At 38.1% G+C, this 19,962-nt stretch overlaps 1 protein-coding gene across 1 annotated transcript in view; it reads left to right on the top strand.

Moving 5' to 3' along the window:
* The window catches only part of Ush2a (Usher syndrome 2A (autosomal recessive, mild)), a 640,567-nt gene that overhangs the window by 542,897 nt on the left and 77,708 nt on the right, over positions 1-19,962 (top strand). Inside the window, exons 58-60 of the mRNA XM_013015154.1 lie at positions 1,073-1,231; positions 2,818-2,980; positions 13,553-13,907. Of these exons, the coding sequence (XP_012870608.1) occupies positions 1,073-1,231; positions 2,818-2,980; positions 13,553-13,907 (677 nt within the window). The remainder of the gene's footprint in view (positions 1-1,072; positions 1,232-2,817; positions 2,981-13,552; positions 13,908-19,962) is intronic.

The following is a 19,962-nucleotide window of genomic DNA, read 5'->3' as shown; positions in this document are numbered from 1 at the left end:
TGCCTTGCATGCCTGAGGCCCTGGGTTCAATTCCTCAGCACCACATAAGCAAAAAGAAAAAAGCCAGAAGTGGCGCTGTGGCTCAAGTGGTAGAACACTAGCCTTGAGTTGAAGAGCTGAGGAACAGCACCCAGGCCCAGAGTTCAGGCCCCACAACCAGACCCCCTCCCCCCACAAAAAACCTAACAGGCCTGGAATTCTATGTCTAAGATTGCATATAGGGTAGCATGGCAAGACCTTCTTTCTTTAGGAAGCAGTGGTGGAAAATGACAGTTATTGAGCCCAAATTTTATATTCATTTAAGGTCTATAAGTCTCCCTGCTTGATAAGAAATGTACTCATTGGGGCTGGGGGTTTAGCTCAGTGGAAGGGCACCCACCCAGCACGCGCAAGGCCTAGGTTTGGTCCTCAGCCCTGGAAAAAAAAAAAAGAAGAAATGTACTTATTATCTTGCCCATGTAATTGTAACTCCTCTGTACAGTATTTTCACAATAAAAAATAAACAATAAAATGCAAGAAAAAAAAGTCTCCCTGACAGAGTGGACTATCTTGCTTCAATAATTAATGCTCTGGGAATTCTCTAGGTAGATTGTGATCTGGAAAGTTAATTATGCCAGAGATCTATGTCAAACAGGATATATATATATATATATATATATATATATATATATATATATATGCTCCAAAGGAAAATGATTGTCCTCCGCAAAACCAGTGGTGGTGGTGGGTTTTTTCTAATGTATTTTAAAAGTAAATAAACCCATGAAAAACATACAATGCTCTTTCTAATTGTCCTGTATTTTAAATGAAATGTGTCCCTTTGACTTGCCCAGAAAAGACATCTTTGACTATGACTATCATTGTTGTTTTAATTAAATGATACACATTTCTTGCTTTTGGAATAAACATTATACTATTTTGCACCTTCAATCACCTATAGCTTCTAGTTGCTCTATTCAGCAGTTCTCTTTTTAATTATAATATTTAACTATTTGTTATTCTTAAAGGACAGTTACTGAACCTCTTGTATGCCATACCCATGGCTTCTCTCCTTCTCTCTCTCGTTTTAAAGGACATCGGATCCCCCAGATTCCACTGGAGTACAATGTCTTGCTGGACAATGGCAGTGTGACACCTCTGACCTTCTCTGTTGGTCACTCTCAGTCGACCCTTCTGGAAAATTTGACTCCATTCACACGGTATCAGCTAAGGATACAAGCATGTCAACATGGTGAGAATCTTGTAAGCACTTGACATGGACTCACATGAAAAATCATTTCATAAAAAATATGTTTTCATTAAAAGGAATGGATTCTCAGTTCAAATACAGTGACTAGCATTTCATTTGTTATCTGTAGTGGACTGTTTACCCAGAAAAATCAGAGCCTGGCATCAAGTGAAGAATTATGCATTTCTGCACATTAAATCATGAATATTTAAATATATTAAAACGGTGGTTTTCTAAAGTCTTGTTTTATAAGGCCCTTTAAAAGAAAAACACCCAGCTCACACAAAGAAGCCACTGGTAATATAAAACAAAATGGGTATTACAAAAATGTCATGGGAAATGTATTCAATTTGGTTTTATTTAAATTTTATTCAGGAGGAGGGGAAAGAAGAGGTTATTTAAAAGTTGAGCCACACTTAAATGATCTTACATGTTTTACAGTGCTTCTCTGAACCCTATGTCATATACTTCATCTGCTACTTTGACTTTCAGGGCTTAAGGAAAATCATCATCCATCTGTATTATTTTAAGGAGACCTTGCCCATCTCCTTCACTCTTAGTGGATGGTTGGTTAAATGTAAACTGAGATTTGGGATAGGAGATCAGAGAATTGAAAAAAAAAAGTTACTCATTAATTTAACACACTATCTCCATATCACATAAAATATAAAGATTGATATTACCATATGATATATGTATATGTGTCTGTATGGATGGATGTGTGTAGCTGTTAGAAAGATGTATGTGTGTGTACATAGCTATTAATTGCTAAGTTAAGAAAAGATGTAACTCATGGTCTCATACAGACTTTCTGCTTCACCTTAAAGACATTTAGCAATATTATGTTAAGTATGTAATTGAAGTGCTTGTATTACAAGTCCCAGGGTATGTCCTTGCAAAGAAGAGAGCTAGTTCCTATAGAGTTGGTTAGGATTTAGAGGCTGCAGTGTTGCTATTCTTAATGATCAGAAACAGTGAGTCAATTTCTCCCTACAAACCAGACCATGGCTCTTTTATTTGAAGGGCTTTGCTTTCCCCAAAGCAGTCTTCAGCTAATCAGCATAGAAATAGTGTTAAATTAATATTTTCTTGATTCAAGGGCAAAGTTAATTTCTAATCTTTATATCCCTGAAATTGTGCTATGGAGATAGAATATCATTCCAAATAATTGATTTCTATATGTTCGAAGAATTATGATTCATTTAAAATGTTAGCCAAAGTAAAACATTATTAGAAACATATAAAGCGTATGGGTCATGAATACAGTCGGGGAATACTGACTAGAATGATTGCAACAGACTACAGAAACTTTGGATCAGACAAGCAGATACTCTGTCGCCTATACTTCATTAATATGTGGTTAATTCATAGATTATCCAAAAATAGCTCCCTATTTTAGTTGTTCAAATACTATGGAGATTTATAGGCTGGCTCTAAAAACTGAATACCAGTATGCATATAAAAGTTCAAGTAAGGAAAAAAGGTTTTCATGCTGTCATTACTCTTCTATATGCATATGTAACGTTGACAAACCGACTACTTCTCTCCATTATTTGACAAGCTACTAAAGCTCTCCGTGACTTTTCCAGGAGGTTGTGGAGTTAGCAGTAAGATGTCTGTCACAACCTTGGAAGCAGCCCCGGAGGATCTTCCTACCCCGGTTCTCAGGGTGCTGGGGTCATCTTGCATAGAGGTGAAATGGGTGCCACCTACAAAACCAAATGGAGTCATCATCAAGTACTTTCTTCATAGGTAAGACATGGAGGTCAGGGCTGTGTCCTCTGCCAGGGCTGTAGGTACACTCAAATACATTTCTGCTTCCCCAAAGGAAGCCCCTGTATTATGGGACACTCTACAACTGGTACTGGAGACTTTTGCACATTATCCAAGGAAACACATCACACTACTAACCCCACAACCTTTCTGCTTGAGATCTCTTTGTCCCATAGCCTCCACAACTTCTTTCTGAGGAAACAATAGGGCATGGCTTCAGTGGTTCACTGGGGAAGAGAATAAAGTCTTTCCAGAAGAGGAGCAGATTCTGGGAGGTAGGGGCTCAATTCTACTCTTTCCCATCATTTTATTATTATTATATTTTGAGTAGTGGTATGAAGAAATCCCAATGTGGCATGTCAATTTATGAGCACAGTGCATCTTGAGCAATGTCACCCCTGCCATTACTCTCTATGTAGAAGTGAAAAGGCTGTTTCTCATCCTCTAAACCTGGGGGGCCTTTGATATTCATAGGGTGACCCTGAAGCTCCACTCTTCACTTTCCATTCCGTTTTAGTGTCTCCCCTTGACTCATTAAACAGTATAACTTGTAGCTTATTTCCCCCATTATGTGAAAAATTGATTAAGTGGTCTTATCCAATGTGAAAAAAAGAAGGGAATCAAAGGGGAAATGAAGAAGATGGGAAGGGAAGGATTGAGGAATGAACAGGGTGGGGGAGATGAATGAGGGGAGAAGGGAAAAGAACCTGAGAGAATGAAACACAATGGGGAGGTAAGTGGAAGGAAGGCAAGGCAGGAAGTAAAGTACACAGTCCTGGGGACAAAGACCCTGCCAACTGGGAGCTTGTGATACAGAGAACAACAACAAAAAATCAGTTTCTGAGCCAGCACCAATAGCTCATGCCTATAATCCTAGCTACTCAAGAGGCTGAGATCTCCGGATTGCAAGTCCAAGCCAGCCCACGCAGGGAAGTCCATGAAACTCCAATTAGAAAAATGGAAGCTTTGTGGCCCAACTTGGTAGAGCACTAGCCTGGAGAAAAAGAGCTCAGGGACACATGGCTAGGCCCTGAGTTCAAGCCCACAAACAAACAAACAACCAAAAATCAGATACTGGCAGTTGTGCAAGATTTGCAGATTGCAAACTTCATTCCAAAAAAAAAAAAGTTCATCAGTCACAGGAAGCACAGACATTTTCCCTCAGTTCCTCATCCTCCTGTTCCAATTTCACATCCTTTGTCCTTCTGTCCAACAGCCTCTCTCCTTTACCTGTTCCCTAATACCCTGCATTCCCCATGGATACTTCCTTTAAGCTTCTCAACTAACTTTAGGCATTGAAACCATTGATGCAGACCCATCTTCAGTGGTGAGCTGAAGATTTGTAGGGCAGAGGGAAGAATATATATAAAACAAAAGGAAAAAGTACTATTGCGTTTCTGGTTATGGAAATGACACTACCAGAAATGAACAGAGCCAAATTTCTTCTCAGCCAACATGAATTTGAAGGTGACTATTTCTGATTCAAATGCACAGGAACATGTAGAAAGAAAAAAAAATAGCTAATGTGAATTTACATTTTAGGATAAGCACATCAGGGCAAGCTCTAATGTGCCCACCCTCTTGAAATAGTTTCCTTTCATCTACTTAATGCTAATTGTAGGAGAAAAGCACATCCAATTCCTATTCTGAATAAAGGGAAATAAAGTATCTGTTGGTGCCTAGGACTTGGCTTCACTCTGTTGGTTTTGTAAATAAAGCTCATGATTACAGTGAGTATTCCACAGCAGCACCAAAGAAGAAAAACAGGAAATACAATGCAGAAAGCTTGCCTCCATGAAAAATACTGTAAATTGAATTTGACAGCACTTGATGGCATTTGATTATTCTAGTCACAGGCAAACAATGATATAAAGAGTAATATGAAACAGAATGTGTTACTGCCTAGCAGACTCAAAAGCAATAAACCTTCCTCCAATGTGACACAATCACTTCACAATCATAATTGTAGCCTGTTTGATACCTTTGAGTACAGCAGAAGGGCACTGACTGACATAGATACATTTTGTTTTTTATTTAAAGTGAAATGAAAATGGCTCACTGGGGCTCCAGATACAATCGTTCTGTTCACCTACACAGGCATGAATCACTTGGTAGTTATTTCCGCTGAAGTTTAAATGTGCTTAGACAACAACAATATCAAATTTTTCTTAGATAGCGGCAAAAAAAAACCCTCAGAAATTTGTAAGGATGGAAATAGAATGTAGACGCGGAGTTCTTTTTCATTTGGAGACTCCAGTAGGCCCCTGATAGACTTAGAGCCACACACCTGCAGTATTTCCGAGACGGTGATGGCAGGTCATTTCTGCTTCATCGTTAGTCCCTTCTTTCTCTATCGCCACCAAAGGAAATAACATTTCACTCAAGCCCATGACATAGTTTGGCCTATGCAGATCATTTCATTAAAATGTGGGAAACGGATTTGCCGATCTCACTTTGAAAAACGCTTGCCACTCTTCTTACGGACACAACCTCCTCCCTGTATCTTCCCCCTTGATAATTCTCTTCTGTTGTTTTAATAATACATCTCAATAGCCTGTTAAGACTGAGTCTGGCCTCCTGTTTATGACTTCAAGAACAATACAAAATAGACTAGTCTGAACAAATTATTAGTATGAGTGTTTTGATTTAACTTAACCTGTTAATTAGATTGCTTCATTGACCATATGTGAATCACAAATCAGTGATTTTTATGTCTTTTTTATTAAAAATAGAGGCAGATTTTAAATTAGCATTTTGAAATCTGTTTATTGACAAGGAATAGACAAAACCATCTTGAGCATTTACTTCCACCTTACTGTGACTTGGATTTGGATGGATCTATTAACATTGATGTTTTCTACTTGTATTTTCCCCTACATAGAAGAAATTATGTTGGCCATGCTAATGTGTTTATTGTTCATTTGTCTGTGCTCTTTATATGTTAAGCAAAGTTTCCCTTTTATAGTCACATTTAAATTGACACATGAATAATTTCCTCCAATACTTTTATGAATCTGAGTTTTGTTTCTAAAAGAGTTAATTTTGTTTTCAGGAATGAGATAAGAATCACAGGTGTTTATTTGAAAGAAAAACTAATTTGACAATACTATTTCATAAATTACTAATTTGTTACAAAACTCCCATGCCTCATTTGATCCCTTTAAGAAATTTTGTTTCCATAGGTCCCATGGTTTCCCTTATTTGCAATATCTAGTATATGTATGAGTCAAGCGGAAAAGGTCAGATAATGTGATGTCAGGAAAATGAACCCTTAGATATGCATTTTAATGTTTTTTCTTTCATGCATGTGTTTCTAACGAATTTATAAGATTATCTCTTTGTTGCTTTGTATGTCCCTCCCCCACAGTATAACCCCTGCTTTCAATATATTTGATGTCAGTATAACTTGTGGAGGAGATGGGGAAAAACCAGTTGTTTAAGGATACAGGTGGACCTGATGCAACAATGAGAAGTACTAGTTGTCATGTCCAAAACGAACTTTACAAAGTCGGTGGGGGGGGGGAGGGGGGAAGGAGAAGGATTGGGATGGGGGGGAGGGGGGAGACTGGGAAGTGATGTGAAGGGTAAACAAAGGAGGAGGCTGCAATGCTTGGTAAGAAATGTACGCATTATCCTGCCCATGCGATACATTGTGTGAATGCATGGAAATGTCACAACTAAACCTCTTTGTACAACTTAATATAAACTAATTAATAAAAACAAAATGGTGTTTATGCTATGTCAGAGTGATATATAATATTTCTAACCTATATCTCAGCATAAACTCCCCTCATTATCTAACTATTCAAAAAATGTCCTGTCCATTGCTGATATTTTAGTCTAGAGATTAAACTTAAGGCATGGAAAAAAATGGGCTAAGAGACAGTTAAACAATGGGCATAAGTTAGCTAGAGTTGAACAGTCAGAGGCAGCAAGAAATAATTATTCCAGTTCTCAAAAAAGAACACTTGCAACAAGCTTCTTTAAAGGGTTTGTGTTTATAGGTAAGTTGATGCACAATATTATATTTCTATATTCCTTTACTGTTTCGAACTAATTAAAGGAAGCCTTAAAAATTCTGAAATTTTTTTGGGGGGGTCCAGTTGTGGAGCCTGAACTCTGGGCCTGGGCGCTGTCCCTCAGCTCTTCAGCTCAAGGCTAGCGCTCTACCACTTGAGCCACAGCACCACTTCCGGCTTTTTTCTTTTTGCTTATGTGGTGCTGAGGAATCGAACCCAGGGCCTCATGCATGCAAGGCAACTGCTCTACCACTGAGCCACCTTCCCAGCCCCATTTTTTTTGTGCTCATCCCAAATGACTCATTATTAGTATTTGAGACAAAATTTACTAAGTTATACATCAACATCCTTCTACTTACTCTGATCATAATTTGTACACACCAAACACCTTAGGTGTTCTAACAAACAAAACCACCAAACCTTCTCTGAGGTGACAATGAGTTTGAGAAGAGGTGACAGCCCTCCAGAGTTTGAGACCCAGGTAGCCAATTTAGGAATGAGATAAAGCCTAATCTGGTCAATTCTTAATCTCCTCGGGGGATGTAAGAGAAGCTCATGTCATTATGATAGATAGGTCCTCAGAAGGCAAAGGAACAAGTTTCTGTGTATCAAATCCACTTCTTGAATATACTCAGAAACCTTGATAATATTGGTTACATAAACATACAGCAGATTCCAAAATGGTTTATAAATTTGTCATTTCTGGTGAACTTAGGTTTTCAAGTAATTAAAAGTGTAGCTTTAGCTGCTGGGGTGGAGAGTTGCTGCCACTCAAGAATTTTCTCTAAAGTTCTTTGTTATATCTAAATTCACATTTTTATATTTACATGGCTCTTACCAGATTTGTTTGGGAATGAAAAGTCATTTATTTATTAAAAAAAAAAGAAATTTTGTTTCATTTATAATAGACTATTATAGAAATAATATATAGTAATAATAATATATAGTAATAAAATAATAAATAGAAACAAGTAGATTCTGTTGATGAAGACATTATAAGAGAGCAAAATCAACAGAATAAGCAAAATTCCTAAGACAATATACTTAAGGTTGAAATTGTGGTCAGAATTGGCTAGATAGAACCTTATTATTCATTGAGGAAATTTAGATAGGCTTGATGATAGATTTTGGGAGACTTTGAAGACCATGACTTAGAAACTTGGGGTTTTAATTCATAAGCAAATGTAATTGATATTGAAAAATAAAGAACCAAAGTATAATGAAAAGAGTCTAGAATTTGTAATTGAAGGAGATGATTTTGGTCACTAATTAGTTGTGTGACCTTAAAAAAAATCACGATTCCTTGATTTCTATTATTTATGTAAGGTAAGGTCAGTAAATAGAGGATAATAGCTTCTCAGAATTAAATGAAATAGAATGATATAAATAAGAAGAAAACCTGTATATATTGTGCATTGCCTTGCTTTAGGAAAACATACCTGGCAATTGTAAATATATTTAAGGACAGAAAAGAGGTTGCTGGTATTGAAAAAAAAGCAGATTATTTTGAAATCAAATTCCTCAGATTAGATTGTAAGATATAAATATATCAGACATAAAGGTCACCATTTTGACCTCTTGTACTACTTCCTATGTGTCTCCTGTTGGTCTTTCTTGTTGTCCCTGTGTTGCTAAATAAATTTTTACCAAAATTCAAAAAAGAAGAAGACCATGTGCCTATATGTCTAATATGAGTATGTCCTTTTTTAATTAAATAGAATTTTTATCATTGATATGTAGAGTGGAAATGTTTATATTATTAGAAACCATAATAATAATAATGTTTTATCTGCAAATGATAGGTTATGTACTAGTCTTTGAAATACTTCTGTTGTTCATAAGCAACTTTGAATTTATATATAACCAATATTTATATTTATATATATATTACATGTATTTATTTATATAATTAATAAATTATATCATAAAGACAAAATCAAATTCAGGTGAAAAAAAATCTATCATTCCTCTTTTTTTGTTGTTATTTTTCACATTTTCTTCTGTGGACATCATTTTCTGTATCAATCACCTTCTAATGAGTAAATAGAAACCACACCAGTTATATTGGCATAAAGAACTTAAATAATTAACAGCTAGTTATAAATTTGTTAACTAGAAAAAAGGATAAAAAGAGAATTCCAAGATAGCATGTAGAGAAACAACTACCATCCTTAGGCTGAGAAAGCAAAGTGGTTAGAATTATTAAACCTTAAAAATTTGGAAGACAGTGTCTTAAGTGCCACTAAAGTTGATGCCTAAGAAGGACGCAAAGAAAAAAAAATATATTGGTCTCAAGTGTAGAAAAAATTGAATGGTAGGAACATCTACCCCAATGGAAAAAGGAATTGCAACTTATAAGGTAAAAAATGATTGTTGAATAAACGTTAATCAAACCATAAGAGAACCACTTTCTTCCCTTTGATTTCTTGATTACTCTCTGGTGTCCCCAAAGTCCAGTAAGCTGGAAAAGCAACAGGGGATTTCAGCATCCCAATGTACTGCCATAAAACCTAAATTTAGAAGGGTAGGTGTAGAGCCGAAAAACAATTATGTTTCCATAGATAGTCAGATGTCCTAGAAACTTGATGCCTTCTTATCATCCAATTCCACCAAGACATTGTCCAAACAATACTTTCTGTGTAATACCCTTGTGCTATGGTTTACTATGTTCTGAGAATGTACAGATGTGTAAAGTAGAGTCCTTGCCTTTAAGGTGTAGGATAGTATGACAGGCAGAAACAGGAAACCATCCTACAATGTAGTGAGACAAGTAAACCAATCAATAAAGAGTCAGCACATAGGAAGATATGATAACTGTATTTGAGAGCTCAGGGAAGGGAAGACCTTCTGGAGAAAGATATTTGGTAGTGAAGTTTTAAAAAATGAATTGGAGGATCAGCCTATAAAACAGACCATAGGAAAGAGGATAAGAAACAGCTTTCCTACAAAGAATGAATAGATACCAAACTCAAGAAAGAATGAAGTATCAGGGGATATAAACCAATTCTAGATGAGCATTTGATTCTGACTAGAATATAAATTGAGACTAGAAGTCTAAGGAAGTGAATCACCATAGTAAGCTAACAGCCAGCTGCATGGAAATCATTCTACATGGTTTAAGAAAGAATTCGTTCTTAAAAGTATTAGGAGATCTTCAACATCTCTTGCCATGCTACACTATCCATTCATGAGAGAAAACTCGGTAGAGTCAGCCTTTACAGGGCACTTTGGAATTCTCATTGTGTTTCCAATCAGCAACCTGTTTCAGCTTCTGCATCTACTCTTGTGGACCTCTGGTATGACCTCTCTGTCCAGTGCTTTCATTAACTCACTGCCAGACACCTCTTCCTGAGCACAACTTTGAACACCATCCCTAATAGTAGCTTCTATTTAGTATGTATTTGTATTGTATTTGTTCATGCAGAAAGAACTGGAAATGTGATTTTTTTTGCAAGCACAAACTATTTAGGAAGAAACGCTTGCAGTTAAATGAACAGTGGAAAGTCAGACCTTAAATAGATCAGGAACAAATTGTCCTCTCAACCATTTCTGTCCAAGGTGCATTCTGACATAGATTGTCTTCTTTTTAACACCATAGTTTTGTTAGTTGCCCTTTATGATATTCATATATGTCATACTTTCAATTTTTAAGGACTATCAGTTCTATAAAACACCACAAATGTATGTCGACTAGATAATGTACTAGCATATGGTAAAAAAAAAAAAAGTTGCATTGTTATAGTAAGACGAAAGCAAGACAAAGCAGAAAATATTGCTTCCTCCACGAACCTCATAGGTATGTTTCCAAACACAGTCTGTAAAAATCAGTCCTTGGCTATGAGCCCTGGGGTTCTCATTAAAGTGGATCCCTCCCAATGATACACCTGGTTCCTGTTAGCCTCCACTAGTACAAGGGCCAAACTCTGCAAACCTACATGGAGCGCAGAATCTGGTCCACGCATGGTAGCAGGCAGTAATGAGCTGGGCTGCCGAACTGTAATTGCAGGTCACTGAGAGCTATCCATGAAGCCTCTGCAGCCTACAGCAGGAAGTTTGTCATTGCTCCTACTAGGTCATAGTGATTTATCAACTTGAGAATCATCACACTCCCAAAGCCAAAGGGATGTGTGTGTGTGTGTGTGTGTGTGTGTGTATGTATCCTGCCTTTTGTGTGAAAGCCACTATATTTACTGTGTCTTAACCACCCTGTAAATTCTCATGGCCCTAGTTCATCTGACATGGCTGCGTGTGAGTTTTCTAGCATCTGAAAAAGTGTGTTAATTAAATATTCCTAACATCCTGGAAAATATGGATTTATTCAACTAGACAGGGAGCTGAAAGGGGAGGGTCCATCTTCCTTACATTCATCCCCAGCCTTGATCTCTACCCAAAAAAAGGATGTAAGAAATGAGAGAGTTGAGGGAAGTACCTAGGGTCATGAAATTATGTACCTTTCAGCCACATTATTGAAACACACACACACACACACACCAGAAAACATACAGAACACTTAGTGAGCTCTGTTGCTCTGTTGTGGGGAATACAGAGATGGACCAAGCGTAATTCCTCAGGAATAACCTCTGTTGAATCTGCACCCTGATGTTATATCTGGATGGCCAAAGAGATATCAGATATTTAGGACCATCTTTTCACCTGATAATTCTAACTCCCTTACTTAAAAATTTAATGCTTTAGATATTCAATGCCTAAAGAACATTCATCGATCCTAATATTTTGTATTGTATTTAAGTAGTTGTACAAAGGAGTTGCCATTTAACAAAGCCCTTTATAAATACAATATGTCTTGATCAATGTCATCATTTTCCACATTCTCACCCATCCCTCCCCTCCCCACCCCTTCCCTCGCTCTTCTTGTGTCTGTAGGATAGACATTGGATTCTTGACTACATTCTCCCCCTTTTCTCTGCATTTGTGCACTCCTTTCTCTTTGACCCCACCCTACTCCTTTTGAGTAACTGATCCCTGCTGTTTTATTTTGCTGAGGTTTGACTTTGCCTTCCTAAAGAATATACTATTTGAATTACCTGCATAGTAGGTTTTGGAGGAGACATCTGAAAGGAATTTTCTCTTGTCCTTCAAATATTTCTAAAGAAAATTCCTGTTGTGTTGTTTCCATTCATTTTCCTGCAGTTCTATCTGTTTCTGTCAGCAACTTCGGGTAGAGTGCATTCATTTCTAGACCCCCATGTCCTGAGACAAAGGCTTGGGTATAAGTACTTCATAAAGATCTGCTGAGGTATAATAGCAACAAATAGCATCCCTCCCTTTTTGGTTCCATGTCTAATGGAGAAGAACGAGATGAATAAATCAATATTTTCCAGGCTGTCGGGGGTTATAATTTAATTAAAGAAAACATCAAAGGGGGAGAAAATAAGTGACATGTGGGAAGTGAGTTTAAGACACTTTTCAACCATCCTGGAAACAAGTACAAAATAGCATTGTACTAAAGAGAAGACAGAACAAGGTCGGTAGTTACTCTTCCTCCAGTTTGCTAGGCTGGGCTCTTCACACATGGATTTCAGGCCATCCTCAGCAGCAAGAGAGTCAGCAGCAGTCTGCAAACACTTTGAAGTCTTTCTCTGCTGTCATTGTATTTGCTACTAACCTATTAGCCAAAAGAAGTCATGTGACTGAGCTCAACATGAGTTTGGGAGCATTCTAGAAAAAGGCATGGCTATATAAAAATTAAAACAAATTGAAACTCTTCTGCAATCTACTTACCACAGAAGAATAAGGGTCCCCAACAACATCAAATTCTAATAATTGTACACTGTGCCAAACATACCTCCATGTGCACATGCGGACACATACACACTTGTAAACCATACTTAGAACTGTGTTTATGATGCTTCATCTATGCTTCTCGGATGAACATTTCTTAATACATTTGGCTCTTTGTCTTGCATGTGTATTTTATTTTTTCTGCCCTTCAAAATGTTTTACAAGGGAGTTACATTTTTATCATGTCTAAGTGTCCAGTTCATCTTGGTTCATCTTTATCATTGTCCTCCATCTTGCCTGTTCTTTCCTCTGTGACTCATTTCACACTTCCTTTACCACTTATATACATTGAGTATTCTGATTGTGTTTGACCCTTTCCCTTTTTCATTCGTCCAACCCCTTTCCCACTGGTCTCTCCAACCCTTTACAATCTCATTCATTTGGCTGAACTGTCTGTTAATTGTATGCGTGTACTTTTTAAAAGAAAGAAGTCTATAATTGCAATTGTTATTTTGCTGGTTTTAATTTTGCTTTTCTATTTACATGTGTGTACTTTGTAATGAGCCAAATTTGTACACATACATGCATACACAAATGCTGACAGCCTCCTTTAGGAAATTCTCGTGACTTATGGTGCATTTTTGCAGCTAGTCATTCTTCATCCTGAACTCTTGGAGCAGTTGAAAAGTTGAGTTGATATCAAATTCTTCTAAAGATCACTTTCTTGCTCTCTACAAAGCTTGTTTGATGTGTGCAGCTGTCACCGACTGTTTGTTTGGTTTCCTTCCAGGCGTCCTGCTGGTATGGAAGAGGAATCTCTTTTATTTGTCTGGTCAGAAGGAGCCCTGGAATTTATGGATGATTCAGAGACGTTAAGGCCTTTCACACTCTACCAATATCGGATCAGAGCCCAAAACTCCAGGGGTTCAGTGGACAGTCTGTGGTCATCAGCACAGACTCTGGAAGCCCCACCTCAAATTCTTCCAGCCCCCAGGGCTCAAGTTACCAGTGCACATTCTGTTCTCCTGAACTGGGTAAAGCCAGAAGCACCCAATGGCATTATCTCCCACTACCGGGTGGTCTACCAGGAAAGACCAGATGATCCAATGTTTAACGGCTCTACTATGCATGCATTCACAGTGATGGTAAGAACATAGAAAAAAATCGCCACTACTCAAGTTTTGTGGTTAATAGGTTAAAATTCATTTTCTTATCTAACTTGTCATTTTTCTTTAGGTCTTAAACAATATAAAGTAATCTGGGCTGGACACTGGTAGCTTATACCTATAATCCTAGCTATTCAGGAGGCTGAGATCTGAGGATCATGGTTGGAAACTAGTCCAGGCAAGAAAGTCTCTGATTCTTATCTCCAATTAACCACCAGAAAACCAAAAGTGGCACTGTGGCTCAAAGTGCTAGGGTGCTAGCCTTGAGCAAAAAAGCTCAGGGACAGCACCAAGGCCTTGATTTCAAGCTCCATGAACAACAAAAAAATATTGAAGAAGCAATGTGGACATAAGGATAAAATGCTGACTTAAGTGTTAGACATAGTAGGACAGTTAGCCCACCATGATAAATTGTAGTAGTGCAAAAAATATATGAGTCTCTCTGTCTGATTTCAATTTCCCATATCCACTAAAGAGGAATAATTTTATATGGCCCTCTCTTTCACAGGAATGAAATTAAGATATAATTAGAATCTTTATGCTTTTTCAAGGAGCTAATAGAGATAAATATATACATAGATAGATAGGCTCATCACCACTACATGTGCTATAAATGTTACATGTGTTTATGTTTCTTTGGATGGTCTCTTCCAACGCACAAAATAACTTCATCCAGTTGACCTAGTATGTACTGAGAAATTTTTTCTTATCTTTTGAAAGCTTTCTTTCAGCCAGGCATAGCATGATGCCTCATAAAAGATATAGAAATGTAATAGTCTTTGTCTCAGAGAACATTCCTTTTAGAATGTTTTATCCAGATGAGAATTGCACATAGGGAATAAAGTAAGAGAGGCAGCGGATTATAGTCTGTAGTGTCCATTACCATGGGATTTAGATGCAAAATTCTGCCACCTACCAGTTATAAACCACAATACAAGAGTAAGACCCTATACTGCATGTGTTAGGCAAGAAATACTCTTGGAATTTAATAGCTCTGTGTTTAACTGCATTCATGGGCAAGATGAAATATTGTAATCTGAAGAGATAAAGATGTATTTCAAACTGCATTTAAATGTTGTTCATAAATAAGAAGAAAATGACTGGATCACATACATCATTATTTTATTAAAAAAATCTTTATGTTTCTAGTCTAAAAGCCAATTTACATGAAAGTTAGAGCATAATGTTTATAAAGATATCTGAATAATACTGAGGAAATGTATTTTAATGATAATCCACAAGGATCTGGTGTGTGTGTGTGTGTGTGTACGTGTGTATGTGTATGTGTGTGAGTGCATGCTCAAGTCTAGTGTCCACTTGAACACAGCTCCATTTCTGGCTTTTGGGGGGTAGCTAATTGGAGATAAGAGCCTCATAGACATTCTTGTCCAGAATAATCCTCAGATCTCAGCCTGCTGAGATGCTAGGATTTACAGGCATGAGCCATCAGTACCCAGCTCATAAGGATCTTTGCAAGTGTGTAGTTTAAAGGACAATCTTTTGCTACCATCCTATTTGATTGTCTCATCTGATCAAAAAATAAGCCATGTCTGAGTGAAGGGAAAATATTTTCAGTCTTCTTTTAGAATCAAAACTTTGCTTTTCCTATTTCATATTGCCTTTATATAACAGGATCTTCATATCACATCTTCTGGATCCTTCATTTTAACCATTAGAAGCACTGTGTTACATGTGAAGGATATTTTAAGTAATACATGTGATCTGTGGGGTAACTTATTACCTTCTATATATCTTTAATTTAAATAACACTTTGATTGAAGGTGCTAGAATGGAAATATCTAAACTTCTGGTCCTCTAAAATACAGGTTTTACAATATAAGTCTAATTGTGTATTCTTCCCACCTAGTCCCATGGGAACTCCCCTTAGAGATACCCTGGACATCCTTCTTTCTTAGCTGGGCTTGTTTTAAACCGTATGATTTAAAATACCTGCTGAATCTTTGAGCTCTTTCTTTATGTGTGCTACAAGGCACTATTACCCCAAAATGTCCCTGGAAAATAGGCAAGCCTATGGCCCCAAAGTAGAACTTCAAAGGATTCCTTGCATACGGGCCTTCCCCAATATTATTTCCCCATGGACAGCCAGTCTTGCTGCACTCTTCCATTTTAATACAACTTCTTATAATGCTGAAGAAAATAGCCATGGTAATTAAGAACTGCCTTATTGTTTCCTATTTATTTGTTACTAAGTAGTCATACAATGAGGGTTCAATTCCAGAAGTCAGTTAATTAGGACATCTTGAGCAATGTCACCCCTTCCATCATCCTTCCCCACCTTTCTCCAGCCCATCCTCAAGCTACCTAGTTCAGTTTTTATATAATGTTTTATATAATGACAGTAGCTGTGTATCCTAAATGCTCTATTTTTTATGATGTATGCCTATGCATCCCAAATACCTTCCCCAAATCTGAGTGCTTGACCAGAGAAACATTCATTGCATTCATTAAAAAATTCCATCTGAACTTTGCAAGCAATCAATAACGTCTTCTCCAAACAATCAAGCCAGTGTGTGCTCACTTGACTCAGTGTCCAGGGTACCGGACCCTAGGACTCTTTATGGACTGGTACCTTTCAGTGACATCTTACAGAAAAGAAAACACTGCCTCTGAGTTACATTCCTACATTCCCTCTATAGAGATTACTTTCAACCCTCTTGTAAAAAAGTATCTAAATGGAGGAAGTTCTTCCATGTATACAATATTCTCTGCTACTTGGCAGCAGAGAGGAGTGTTCCTTTAATCCCTTCTGTTATAGGAGTCCATCTCGTTCTGCTAAAAACATCATGACTTCTCTGTGCCAGAGTAATGGGTGGTTTGTGCAAAGAACAAAACATTACTGATTCAGATTTTTTTCACATCTCGAGTCAACGAGAACTCTGTTCAATAGGTTGATTCTTCCCTCTATTATTAGGGTCTGCTACGAGAACTTGCTAGAGAGTGGGAAAGCCACTGTGTAGAATGATGGGGAATCAAATCTGAGGCATGAGTTGTTACTGCTTGGCATTTGGGGAGTCTGCACTCCTTGCTTATGAGTTTCTCTTGCCAAGATCTACTTAACTATATCTCTAATTCCTCCCCAAGCTGAAGTTCTTCAAAGTTTCCTTTCAGTGTCTGCCCTGGGGAAGTTTGTCAACTTTCTGATCAGCAACCACTCTGCCTAGCATTCTGCATAGCTGTCAATGAGGCTCAATGTCTGTTACACAGTTGCAGAATTACAATTCAGTCCACAGACTGGTGAGAGGTGTCACTAATGCCCCTCATTTCATCTCTGATCATTGGGTTCTTATTTCTACACCAAGGGCTACCAGTAAATTGCCTGTGGTGTGGAGTCATCACTGCCTTGTCCCAATGTCCCTCCAGAGTTGTTTATGGACAGGTGGATGTTGCTGGGGGAGCCACATAAAACAGGTGCAGTGGAGATGTGAATCCTGCTGGTGGTGGCAGTGGATGGAGAACTGGCAATGGGGGCCCTCCATGGGGGTGAGGAGCGTATGTGTTGGCAGGAGCAGTGGCAGCAGCAGCAGAGGCAGCGGGAGAGGAGAGATGGGAAGAGTGTGGCTTTCAATGCATCACTAGCTTCTCTCCAACTTCATGAAAAGTCATCTTCCTTTGGGTCCAAGTAGGTCCTACTTCTAAGGAGAGAGAAAGAGAGAGACAGAGAGGGGAGGACAGAGAGAAAGGGATAGAGACAGAGAGAGAAATCAATACTCAGACTATATCATTTGCTACTGAAAACAAGCTTTAGTTAATTCTTAAACTCCCTTCCCAATTAGCTCTGTGATGAATGGTGCAGTGTCAGGAGAGAAACTGTATTTAGCCTTGCTTGGCATGCAAGACTTCCATAGTGGTATTTACCGGGAATGCTCCTGGCAAGGCTGGCGATATTGCTACCACCATTTGGGTTTGTTTGCTTGTTTTCATTGGCATCTGCCATTACACTAGCAGAAATAACTTGGGACTTAAAGGCAAAGGTAGTTTACCTGTTAGTCTGCCCTCTAGGTAGATCCCCTACTTGCCCCACAGGATTATCAAATATCAAAGCCAGAGCCAAACAATTGCCCAGAGCCCTGATAGATAGATGGTACTTTGTTCTGGGTGTAAAAATCAAACATAAGGTACTGAGGAACAGCACATTATATGGGTCACTAAAAGTTGGCTTCTAATCCAGGAAGAAAATCCAGAAAGACAAGCTTTACTTTCTAGATTCGCATTGCCAGTCTCCCCTTCCTAATGTCAGGGAAGAAGTGCTCAAATCTGGTTGTATCAGATCTTCTTCACTCTTAAATCGATAAGGGGGAAATTCTAGGATACTTCACAATTGCAGCATCATGGAGCGCTTGTGAGAAAATTGATGAATTCCTTTCAAATCCTATTTTCATTTTGGCTTATTATAATGTAAAATATTCCTGCTCTTTATGCATCATCTTAAATAGATTGTGACTCTTAAAATCTGATGGAGCATCACTTTTCTTGTCCAGACCTACTTACTAGATACCAGAAATATTCTGGAAAACCCAGACCTCCAGAAGGAGTGCTTCTGAGACTATTTTCTAGTATAAAGTCAAACCATAGAAGTCCTGCTGCTTGGGACAGCAGGAGTAACATAGCAAATGTAGATAGTTCCAGTTTCTATAAAGCAACAATCTTACTTGGTCATGCGTAGAAAAATCTGGTTTTGTACACTTCAAGAGTTCTGTACCTCACAACAAAATTCTGAGCTTGCAAATGTGAGTATTTCCTCCTACCACACTGGCAATGAACAGGTAATTGCCCAACTACTAGATTTTTTTTCCTATTCCCTCTCTATGTTTCCTGCAGCAAGAAACTGTTCTTTTTTTCTCCCTAAAGTTTAATATTGTCTATCTTTCCCCCATCAACCACAGCCTCTCATACCTGCCACTCTAGCTGTTTGTTCTTCTCAGAAGATGTTCCTCTATGTTCAGTCATGCTTTCCTGACATAGCATCATAGGGTGCTGCCCTTCCCTTATATCTAGAATTGGATCATCAGACATTAAGCTCATCCTCTCCTCCATCTCCTCTCTCTCTCTCTCTCTCTCTCTCTTTCACACACACACACACACACACACACACACACACACACTCCCTCTGTCTTTCCTTCTCTCAATCACAGAAACTTGGCATCCCTCTACTTCACCATTGCCAAATAACAACCAGAGTATGAGAAGTCTGATTGGGAAATTCCATAACCTTCGAGCCAAATGTATTGTTATTTTCTTGCCTTTAACGGAGTTCTGCCAAATCCATATTGAGATACCCTGAAATCCCAAGGAACCTTGTCAAAAATAAATGTGAAAGCAAAATGAACTCAGTCTTCATACGAACAGTCCCAGGCTGTAAATTCAAAAATATATACCACTTAAAGACAGCCAGCCAGAAGTGACAGTGAAGGGCAGAAGTTAATTGAACTCTACTCTACTCTTGTCACAAGTGGGAAGTGACCAGTCCCGGAGACAAGATGGCTGCCCTGAAGTACCCTATTACAGCCCAGAGAGCACATCCCTCGCTCTGCAAGGGCTTATGGGTGAAGGGGAAATCATACACAGATGACCAATTTTTTTATGGTTCACAGGCGATCAAAGTGAAATTCAGCAGCTGTTCAGGACAAGTGACCACTGTAACGGCTATAATATAACCTACTAAATAGAGAGGGAATTGCATTAGAGCAAGAGGTTAGCTGTGATTATCGGCAGGTGAGTGCTTTATTGAAGTTGAAAGACCATTAACATTGATAGAGTAATTATTTCAACTTGAAAGTAATTACCTTGATGGGTGATAACTTCTCTAGTGTTCCCAGATTTGATTGGGCCAAACAATTGTGAGCTCCTGAAGCCTAGAAAAAATATTACAACAATACCATGATTTCTAAATTACTGAAACCACTGTTGGAATATTCTAATTATGTGAAAAGATTTCGCCTTACACAAGCTAGTGACCTCTCATGTAGAGAGAGACATTTGCTTTTTAATCCAAATGCAATGACCCACACCCACC

Source organism: Dipodomys ordii, unplaced genomic scaffold (genome assembly GCF_000151885.1).
Source record: "Dipodomys ordii isolate 6190 unplaced genomic scaffold, Dord_2.0 Scaffold26, whole genome shotgun sequence".
In the NCBI taxonomy this organism is placed as follows: Eukaryota; Metazoa; Chordata; class Mammalia; order Rodentia; family Heteromyidae; genus Dipodomys; species Dipodomys ordii.
Note: the sequence above shows the minus strand (reverse complement) of the source record. Positions and strands in the feature narration are given on the sequence as shown.